This window comes from Lissotriton helveticus, chromosome 10 (assembly GCF_964261635.1).
Source record: "Lissotriton helveticus chromosome 10, aLisHel1.1, whole genome shotgun sequence".
NCBI classification, from domain to species: Eukaryota; Metazoa; Chordata; class Amphibia; order Caudata; family Salamandridae; genus Lissotriton; species Lissotriton helveticus.
In genome coordinates this window covers 359,482,789-359,493,479 of record NC_136071.1, presented here as the reverse complement: position 1 = coordinate 359,493,479, position 10,691 = coordinate 359,482,789, and the positions used below count along the sequence as shown (strand labels likewise).

General features: G+C 45.0%; 1 protein-coding gene across 2 annotated transcripts in view; it reads left to right on the top strand.

The window, feature by feature from the left end:
• The first annotated feature begins 6,575 nt into the window (after nucleotides 1–6,575).
• The window catches only part of LOC144783943 (uncharacterized), a 282,927-nt gene continuing 278,811 nt past the window's right edge, over nucleotides 6,576–10,691 (top strand). Inside the window, exon 1 of one of the 2 annotated variants that reach the window (XM_078662674.1) lies at nucleotides 6,576–6,787. In XM_078662674.1, the coding sequence (XP_078518800.1) occupies nucleotides 6,674–6,787 (114 nt within the window). In that variant the 5' untranslated portion in view covers nucleotides 6,576–6,673. The remainder of the gene's footprint in view (nucleotides 6,788–10,691) is intronic. The other variant, XM_078662675.1, reaches the window with a different exon arrangement.

The window sequence follows — 10,691 nt, the reverse complement described above, 5'->3', positions numbered from 1 at the left end:
AAATATAGCTCTTTTTTTGACCAGTAAAGCTAGTTCTAAAAAAAAACTCTTTTTTTTTTTAGCCCCAATGCCCCCATGATCCCAGACAGCTCCCTGCGTCTTTCGAGAGCCGGCATTGCTTTGTCAGAGAGAGCAGCCTACATGCTGCTCTCTCTGACGAAAAACAATCTTCTTTCTTACTTGAAAGAGAGAGCAGATTAACTTGCTCTCTTTTTCAAATAGGAAAGTGGTTTGCTGTCGTAAAGTGGGAGCCGCGACGCTCCCGCCCTACCATAGCAAACAGCAGTGTCCCGGGGATAGGCACCCCGAGACACTGCAAGAGCCGGCCCTGGGAGATGGTGGTCCCCAGGGCCATCAAGGGTTCCAGTAAGGGGGCTACGCGACCCCCTCCCAACATTAAAAAACACTGGGAAGTGCAGGTACCCGGGGCTGAAAGGTCATTTTACAAATTACTGCACCAGGAAGGTGGCGATCCCCGCGACGTGTACGGGGAGAGGGAGGGGGAGCTGAAAACATACTTTCAAAAAATATATATTTATAAAAAAAAGCCCCGACAGGGTGCCGATCCCCGAGACTGAGGGGACGAGGACCGTAACCCCCTGCATACTTCAAAATAAAACCACAGAGGGGTGCCGTTCCCCGGTGCTCGGGGCACCTTACAAGCCCCCCGTTATGGAAAAAAATTGCCCCCGGAATTTGACCCCCGGGACCTAATGAATAAAACAAACTTCTAGTTTTTTTTCCCTTTTCCACTGCGTACGAGTACCATACGCGTACCCCGCGATTTTTTATTTTAAAAAAAAATTAAAATTGAGCCTAAAAATCCATGTACGACCCCCCGAGCAAGCATAGAGGGTCAGGATCTTTCTAACCTGCCCCCTTTCCTTATTTCTCAACTTTGTTTTACTGTTTTCTTGTGACTCGGTTCAAGCGACGAACAAGATGGCTGCCAACACTTCCTGGTTTGCAGTGTTGACAGACAGTTCACAGCCAATTAGCATGCAGCTCGTGCTCGCAATTGTACGGATTTCCGTACGCGTGCTGTACTTCGTCTCTAGATATCGCTATGATTTTACGAAAGCACAATTTGCGAACCGAACTTTACCTCTCTGCCAAATTTGGTGTAATTCCGTTCAGCCGTTCGGGCTGTAGCCCTGGCTAAAGGTCCCTATGAAAAATTGCATGGGGAAAACACGTTTTGTGACCCCTCCTTTTTTCTCGGCTCCCACTTGACGAATCATCCCCAAACTTTTGGGGAAGGAGAGGAACCGAGCAGGCCATTTTCTTGGAGAAATTCGTGAAGATTCAGCCACCGGCGCCAAAGTTATTCGAAATAGAATGTTGTGGATTTCCTACGGAAAGTAGGTCCTAACTATAACTACCTACTGGCAGTAGGTAATATATATATATCTACATATATATGTAAATATCCAAACGCCGAATCTTCACTACTCCATATCCACAGAGCCAGAAACGGAACGGACACCAATTTTCCTTTGTGCAGTATTTTATTCAGTGCATTCCGCCATGACGCGTTTCAGCCCCTAGAGGCCTTGATCACTTGGCATACTGGTGTTTCCTTTCATATTTAAAATGACAGTGCATAAAAACAATAGAAAACAGACTCTCTGTCTGTTTTTTCACAGCAGTATTTACACCAATTAGACAATTAAATGTAATTGTACAATCATTGCTATTTGAGTTTAAATACTGTTTAGTTACTGTTTAAATACTGTTGCATTTTCTGTGGAGAAAGTTAAACTACACTGTCAAATGCATAATTTTCATATTCCTCCACAGAGCCCAACATTACTATGCATTCAGGTATTCATCAATCGGTATCCAGGACATGTGTGTCCAATTGCATGTCAAAATACATGACACCGGGAGCCCACTCCTTTTGGTCATGGCCTTTATTGGATCCCAAACTTAACACTCACATTATATTTTATCATATATCAGCACCCCTATGTCGTAGGTCATGCCCCATTTGGCAATATATATCAGTACATAAACGAATAAATACATGAATGTATAAATAGATAAATATATACATATATAAATAAATAAATAAATACATATTTATGATGGTAACGAATTCTCACCACTTAAGCCTAATCCTTGAACCTAGTGCAAATATCGGATTTAGTTGGTGCAAAGGACACTTTTTTATTTGTGCAAACTTGCAAATGAACTGATATATATGTAAATATATATATATATATATTGCTCACAATTTATCATTGATTGAAGACGCACACTAAAATAATTTCAGCATTAATTTGGATTGGTATACGTCGTTGAGGCAGCTTTATAATGCAATTCTTTCTCTTGTGACTATTGGCCTACATAATATTTTTTCATGTGATTTGCTGATGAAGGCGGAACACTCGACGAAACACGCGTCGACACCTCCAAGAACAGTCTCCAAATGTTTTCTATTTGATTGTGTATTTATGAAATAATTGTTCTGTTTAGTGTGGTTAAACATCTGTATGTATGTATTGTCTTTATGTTTTGTGACATCTATTACATTGTCTTGAATGTTCTGCTGTACACCAGTTGTTGTCCAGACTTGTAAAATAACTCTGAGAGCTGGGAAACTACTAATAGGCACTTAACCCATAGAGGTAGCCATTGACACATATATTATTACCAATTGCATTTTCCCTGCCCTAGGAACCTTTATTGGTTACAGGGGGTCCTTATTTTTGCATTAACTCTCCTCTGCATGTAATTTATTTCAATTGCCCTACAGTGGGCCACACAGGTGAGTGCAAGGTGTGCTGCATGCTGGGATATGTGGTGCACAAGTATTTCCCTCCAATGAGTGCTGTAGTGCCTTTTCACATAATTATTCCCCCTATTAGGTTCTGTGTTTTCCCATGCTGTTCCTTTATTTTCCTAGCCCTCCAGTGAGTTTCAGAAGTGAGAAATGTTCAGTTATTATGCCTGTCAATGTTTCCACTTACAGCCGCATAGCAGGGAAATGTCCTGTGGCACCCTATTCAGCTTGAGGGTGGTGCAGTCCTCACTATTTGGTAGTGGTATTGGTGGTGGTAGTAGTATTGGTGGTGGGGTATTGGTTGTGGTGGGGGTGAAATTGGTGGTGGTGGTGATATTTATGGTGGTGGTATTGGTAGCATTGGTGGTGGTATTGGTGGTGGTGGTGATGGTGGTGGTATTGGTATTGGTGGTGGTATTGGTACTGGTGGTATTGGTGGTGGCGGTGGTATTGGTGGTGGTATTGGTATTAGTGATTATATTGGTACTGGTGGTGATATAGGTGTTGGTGTTGGTATTGGTGGTGGCGTTGGTGGTATTAGTGGTGGTATTGGTGGTGGTGGTGGTGGTATTGTTGTTGGTGGCGGTGGTGGTATTGGTGGTAGTGGTATTGGTGGGTTGCTGGTGGTATTGGTGTTGGTGGTATTGGTGGGGTGCTGGTGGTATTGGTGGTGGTGGTGATATTGGTGTGGTGGTATTGGTGGTGGTATTGGTGGTGTTCTTGATATTGGTCGTGGTGGTATTGGATTGGTCGTGGTGGTGGCGGCATTGGTGGTGGTGTTGTTGGGGGTGGTGGTGGTATTGTGATGGTGGTATTGGTGGTGGTGGTAGTGATATTGTTGGTGGTGGTAGTGGTATTGGTGGTGGTGAGGTGGTGGTCTTGATGGTGGTGATAGTGGTGATATTGGTGATGGTATTGGTGGTTTTGGTGGTGGTGGTATTGGTGGTGGTGGTGGTGGTGGTGGTGGTAGTGGTATTGGCAGTGGTGGTATTGGTGGTGGTGGTGGTGGGGGGTATTGGTGGTGGTGGGGGTGAAATTGGTGGTGGTGGTGATATTGGTGCTGGTGGTATTGGTAGCATTGGTGGTGGTATTGGTGGCTGTGGTGGTGGTGGTATTGGTGGTGGTATTGGTATTGGTGGTGGTATTGGTACTGGTGGTATTAGTGGTGGTGGTGGTATTGGTGGTGGTGGTATTGGTGGTGATATTGGTGATGATATTGGTGGTGGTGGCGGTGGTATTGGTGGTGGTATTGGTATTAGTGGTACTGGTGGTGATATAGGTGGTGGTGGTGGTGTTGGTATTGGTGGTGGTATTGGTGATGGTGTTGGTATTGGTGGTCTTGGTGGTATTAGTGGTGGTATTGGTGGTGGTGGTGGTGGTGGTATTGTTGTTGGTGGTGGTGGTGGTATTGGTGGTGTTGGTATTGGTGGGTTGCTGGTGGTATTGGTGGTATTGGTGGGGTGCTGGTGGTATTGGTGGTGTTGTTGTTGGTGGTGGTGGTATTGTGATGGTGGTATTGGTGGTGGTGGTAGTGATATTGTTGGTGGTGGTAGTGGTATTGGTGGTGGTCTTGATGGTGGTGATAGTGGTGATATTGGTGATGGTATTGGTGGTTTTGGTGGTATTGGTGGTTGTGGTATTGGTGGTGGTGGGAGTGGTATTGGCAGTGGTGGTATTGGTGGTGGTGGTGGTATTGGGGGGGTGGTATTGGTGGTGGTGTTATTGGTGGTGGTGATATAGGAGGTGGTGGTATTGGTGGTGGTATTGGTGGTGTTGGTGGTATTAGTGGTGGTATTGGTGTTGGTGGTATTGGTGGTGGTGGTACTAGTGGTGGTGGTGGCACTGGTGGTGGTATTGGTGATTGTATTGGCATTGGCAGTGGTATTGGTATGGGTGGTGGTGGTATTGATGGTGGTGTGGGTGGTGTTGGTATTGGTGATAGTATTGGTGGTGGTGGTATTGTTGGTGGTAGTATTGGTTGTGGTGGTATTGGTGGTGGTCGTGGTGGTATTGTTGGTGGTTATGGTGGTGGAGGTAATGGCGGTGGTGGTATTGGTGGTGTAGGTGGTGGTATTGGTGAGGGTGGCATTGGGGTGGTGGTATTGGTGGTGGTATTGGTGATGGTGGTGGTAGTGGTATTTGTGGTGGTATTTGTGATGGTGGTGGTAGGGGTATTGTTGGATATATTGGTGGTGTTGGTGGTGGTATTGGTGTTGGTGTTGGCAATGTTGATTGTATTGGTGGTGGTGGTATTGGTGGTGGTGTTGGCAGTGTTGATTGTATTGGTGGTGGTGGTATTGGTAGTGGTGGTGGTATTGGTGGAAGTGGTGTTGACGGTGGTGGTATTGGTGGTGGTGGTGATAATGGTGATGGTGGTATTGGTGGTTGTGTTGTTGTTAATAAAGCAGGCTTTTTAAAACAACCCATTAGGTGGCTTTAGTGCAGATGACATGTACCACAGATGTGCTGTTGTCAGCTTCAGCCCATTAGCACAGGATTATGTGTACCTGAAACTCACGACTTAATTTGCTAATCCTTTCTAAATCCATTTTACTTGGAGGTGGAGGAGGGTTTGAAACAGTCAAAAGATAATGCCCGGTTAAAATGATTGAAGGCAGGCACCCGTTTTACGGGGCGGCCGTCCTGCTTAAAAAACACAAGCGGTTTCAGCTGAAGCAGCGCATGTCCGGCCTGCAGTAAGAGAAACCCAATAAAGTAAATAGTGCTTACAGACTGAATAACAGGTCCCGTGTAACAACTGAAGAAAAAGAGTCAGTGGCCATGGGAGGGTACAAATGAAGACAAGGCCGTACTAAGGAGGGACTAACAAGCCTATTAACAAATCAGAAGGCAGGATTTATGAAAGACAATGACACAAGCCAATGAAAAATATGGGAGGAGTGAGAGCAGCTTCTCTCCCATACTCTACTACGGCAGTCTCGCAGAGCGAGCAGTGTATGCAGGCTGCCGCAGGCTCAACCTAAAAACAGCAGATACCCTTTGTAAAGAGGGAAGGCCACACTTGACTTGCTGTGAAATCTAAGTATGAGGTCCTGGTAAGAGAACTACTGTGGTGGGATGGCCTCCAATTCCAGCAAACTGAGCCCAGGTCATTTTTTAGTACAACTCTTATATGGTTGTTATTTTGAATAAATATTAACAGAAACACATCTGTAGTTGAACCATCGATGTTTGACAATGTGTTAGCAGATACCCTTGGTAAAGACAAAAGGCCACACTTGACTTCCTGTAGATTGAAATCTAAGTATGAGGTCCTGGTAAGGGAAATGCTGTGGTGTGATTGCCTCCAATTCCAGCAAACTGGGCCCAGCCTATTTTATTTTAGTACCGACTCTGATATGGTTGTTATTTTTAATAAATATTAAGAGAAACAAATCTGCAGTTCCAAAAGCAGGCAGTTGAGGGCTATGCCAACAGTGATGTAGCTCTGTGTGTTCAGCGTGTGATGAACAGCTCAGTGTAGTAGTTAAGGTCACCGGTTCAAATCCCAGCAGGACGAGCTCGGGTTTTCAGGCTTCTGAAGTCTATGGGATGTACACTATAGATATGTATATTCCTAGTCCGCTATTCAAAAACAATTCGGTTAGTGACGCACAGGTTAAGGTTATCAGTTCGTCTTTTTTGTGTGGCACTCAAGAGTTAAAATTATTATCGACCCATACCTGGAAGAATGCGGTATAGCTCTGTGGAAAACAAACCCGCCTCGGTGGTTACACAATGCCCCTTACAGAGACCCCAGTGCTGTTCACCTCCGAGAGGCGGTCGGAGCTGGGATCTGAACTTCGGACCCGCTGGTCCAATCGTCGTTCACCCCCTCGCCCGGTCGGGCTGCGCGCGCTCCCTCCACTGGAGACAGTGTTCATCGAGATGAAGGCCTCCTCGCTCGTGGGTTTGCTGACGGCGGTGGTACTGATGGCGACCACCGCCTCCGCGCCTCCTCCTGGCCCCACGCCACAGGTCCCACCTCCGGAAAACATGCAGGTTTGTGGCATCTACGGGTCTGTGCAGGCTTAAGGGGAAATTAGTACATTTGTGACAGGCTGGAACCGCTTAAAGCCTTAAGGGCCGGGCAAGGGTAATCCCGGGTCCCTGAGCAGTGGTGCACCAAAGGTGCCTGCCCAAGAGAGGACAATAGGGGTCATTAATTTCATAGGTTTACCTCCTAGAGTCTATAAGGTCTCGTGGGGGCCTTACATTCGTGGGCCTCGGCACCACACGCCTGGTAGCTACTACCCTGTCAGTGTACCCTGTTCTTGTGACTTGGAACTGTCAGCCTTTTAGAACTGAGCAGCAAACCTAAAGTGGCTTTCTCTGCCCCAGCTCTTCCGAGAGCAGCCCAAATCATGACTGAGTGTGGCGTGAATGATTACCCCTGTAAGAGTTCTACTTACCTACCAGAGGTTGTTTGCCTCTGGGTTGAAGGAAAGCGTCAACAGTACCCAGGTCTAACATTTACGATCCAGTTATATCCACACTCCTCTAAGGAGACCGTCCAGAGCGAAATATGTTCTGTAAGGTGCACTTGAAGGAAGTGAAGATATTTTCTACAATGAATTACTACAATGACCATGCTGCATTAGGTCAGGGCATGATAATTTGAGCTACTGAAACCTGTAAGTGCCATGTAACTGATTGTCAATGAAATTTAAAACTATTAAGCCCCCAATGCAGTGAGATACCAGAGGTGGAGGACTGGTGTGGATAAGGCACACACCTGACAGACATTCACGATGGCTTCTTGGATTTCTCCCCACCATAAGGTTTTGAAATTAATAGACGATGTTTTATAATAATTGTTAAAGGTACTGTGATATTAGGTGAAAAGACAAGCTGGGAAAGTGTGTGTATTATAACATTTAACACACACTTCACTGTGCCTGGACATCATTAATGCCACAGAGTGCCTCACTGACAAGCCGAGAGGCAGCACTGCCAAAATGACAAGAAGGTCAATATTCCTCAGCACAAAGACCGACATTGCTCCATATTGCACCTGGTGCCTTGCCCAAAGCTGGCAACTTGCATGGGTGCGTTGAACTCTCGGATGGGTACAGGATTGCAACCAGTGGTCGAAAAGACAGAAAAAAGGGAACTATGGGTGGAGAATCAGAGGGTGGGAATAACCCAAGGATTGAATCAGTGGGCGGAGCCAGAGGTGTGGCCAGAATGTGCAAACATCTCCATTATTAGTATCTGTTTGGCATTTCACTGCCCAGTTTAATCAACCAATGGATACACATGGTTATTTGAGGTTATTATGAGTTGTTGACATTAAAATACATTCACAAAATGGGATATGCTTCTAATCACAGAATGTCCCAAATACGATAAAACGAGGAAGCACAAGACATTTGTCTCTGAGCCATGGAGTTTCTGTCATCAGCACTTCTCCCTTTTTCCACAACAGCAGTTCAAATATGAATGGCAAAATATCCTAGTTTGCAAATGTTTTCTATATAATTATGGCTCTGTTATATTTGCCTCATAATGCAAGATCTGCTGCATGATCTGACCATTTAAACTAATAAATAGTTTGTAGGTCAAATGTATCAAAAGTTAATAAAAAATGTGACGTGTTGCTGCAGAGTGGATGGCCTATTGCAAAGGTTGACTGATCCCCTTTCTCACTGCTGCATTTGTATGTTACCCTGGTACTAATAGGCCACAATCTTTCCAGAGACCGTTAGCATGTGTACACATGTCAAAATAATAAAATATCAGAAAATATACTGCATTACGCTGCAGCCCTTTTCTTTAATGCATAATTTAATCAACACTGCCGCATAATTCTCTCCTCCTTTGCTGCATAATTAGTTCCAGTGGCCCCACAGCAGGCAGCACATGTTAAAAGTACTTGTGAATGAAGCAGAGAGACTGTGAAGTTTGCGAACTTAGTTTGGTGTGCGTGCAAATCCTGCATTGCCAATCCCAGGTGAGTTGCAGCTACTACTGCTGAAACAAGGTCAATGGAGGTACCTATTGGTGAGGCAGACTGGCCTCAAGGGCAGTGTCGGCCTTAGCACTGGTGGTGCCCTGAGCATTAATGTTTGTTAGTGCCCTCCAATGACCACATCTGCCATGGATTCCCTCAATACCAACCTTTAACAGTGCCCCTCAAGTCTCCATAACCACACTCTCTCTCAGATGCATTTAATTTGATTTACAGCGCCACTCATACCATTGTAGGGTGTCAGAGCACTTTACACCACACACATTACACAGAGACAATAAATATGTGTGTAAATCACTGTATAGAAAATGTTACAAAAGACTAAGGACTACAAGGTGTAGGAGTCACATGACAACCATACTAGTAGGCCGTATAGTTTAATAGTGATTGGTCTGCAGAAATGCAAACAGAGAATTTAAAACGTAATACCATGGTTGGGGGTTCTCTTTAATAATCAGAATTGATATCTGTCCAAAAGAACACTTTTAGCAACATTAGGATAATCAAAGACTGGGGGAAAACGTAATGCACTAATTCATACCTTGCAGTTTGTATGCAGCTCTTAGATGACAGTTAATAGGTCACTGTTCTATGTAAGGATTTTAACTTATAAACTGCAAGTAACAAAAGGATCTCTCTGACAAAAGCAGTAGCCCACTGACCTATTTACATTATGTGCACTTTGTATTCTGCATGGTACATGTTCTTTGCAGCAAGCACATTAACCCTCTGAGCTACCTTTCCATGAGTCAAAACTTCCACTAGATAAAATTCCAATCTCTCTGTAGGAAGAATATTAATAACCAGAGTCATCATGACATTTTTATTGTTGCTGAAAATTGCTGGAGGCCAGGAAGGAGGCAGCAAGTGCTTTTAAAACCATAATATACTTGCAAACATAATGCCTCCATCCAAAGTCAGCACCCGGTGCGGTCACACTGGTTGCACCCCCCCTAGAGCTGGCCCTTCTCAAGGGTTCTGTGACCTCAATGACAGAGTCACTGTTGTTCTGGGGTGTGCTGCTTCATAGGCCTGCCCGCAAGACTGAAGGTGAAGTTCAGTATGGATTGGGGTGGACATGCCTTGAAGGTTAACCTACACTTGTCATGCTAGGGTCCACCTGCTGGTGCTAAGACACCAGGGCTTTTATGGTCTTGCAAAGCCTTCTAAGGTCTAGCATGGGATTGTGCTCTCTCAAGAGAGTGGTCTGGTGGACTGGTCATTAACCCCTTGCATGCTGCGTGAATTTTCACTCTGTGCGGGAGTTTTAAACAGCGTACGGGATTATGAGGGCCCCCTGCCATCGTGCACATCCGCCCACCGTGATACATGACGGCTGGGGGACATCTCGAGCACTGAAGGGGTTAAGGCCGAACCTGGTTCTCCAGTTCCAAATTAAGCAGCTCTGCCATAGTGCCACATCCTCTCCCCCACTGAACACCATACTGCCCCAGTGAGAAAAACTCACACTGTCTTTAACTACAACCTAAATGTTGTTAGCTATAAACACCTGGATACGGCTCAATTTAAATTATCCACTAGACAAGAGCAATATGCGGCCTACAAAAAAAAAGTAACAACATCCTGGAAAAAGCAAACACTTATAGGAAATGCAAAATTTAGTAACCATGTCAAATGTAAGCAGGAACAACATGGTTACCTTAACACTTTTAAACTCACTATTCAGAAATCAGTGAGTACCCTTGCCTGAAAAGTTAAGGACATGGCTACAAGGCCCTGTCTGGGCCCATTTCAATGTCCATTGCATATATCCTTACAAAACGTAAGCAGTATGGTAAAAAGACCACATCCCTGGACGCAGAGTTGCAGTCCACATTTTGCTTTCCAATCCACACATTGCAGTACCTCCAGGATTGGTGCACTAGTTGCAAGCCCAGGGAAAACAAAGACAAGAAAACTAAACTAGCGCTTCAA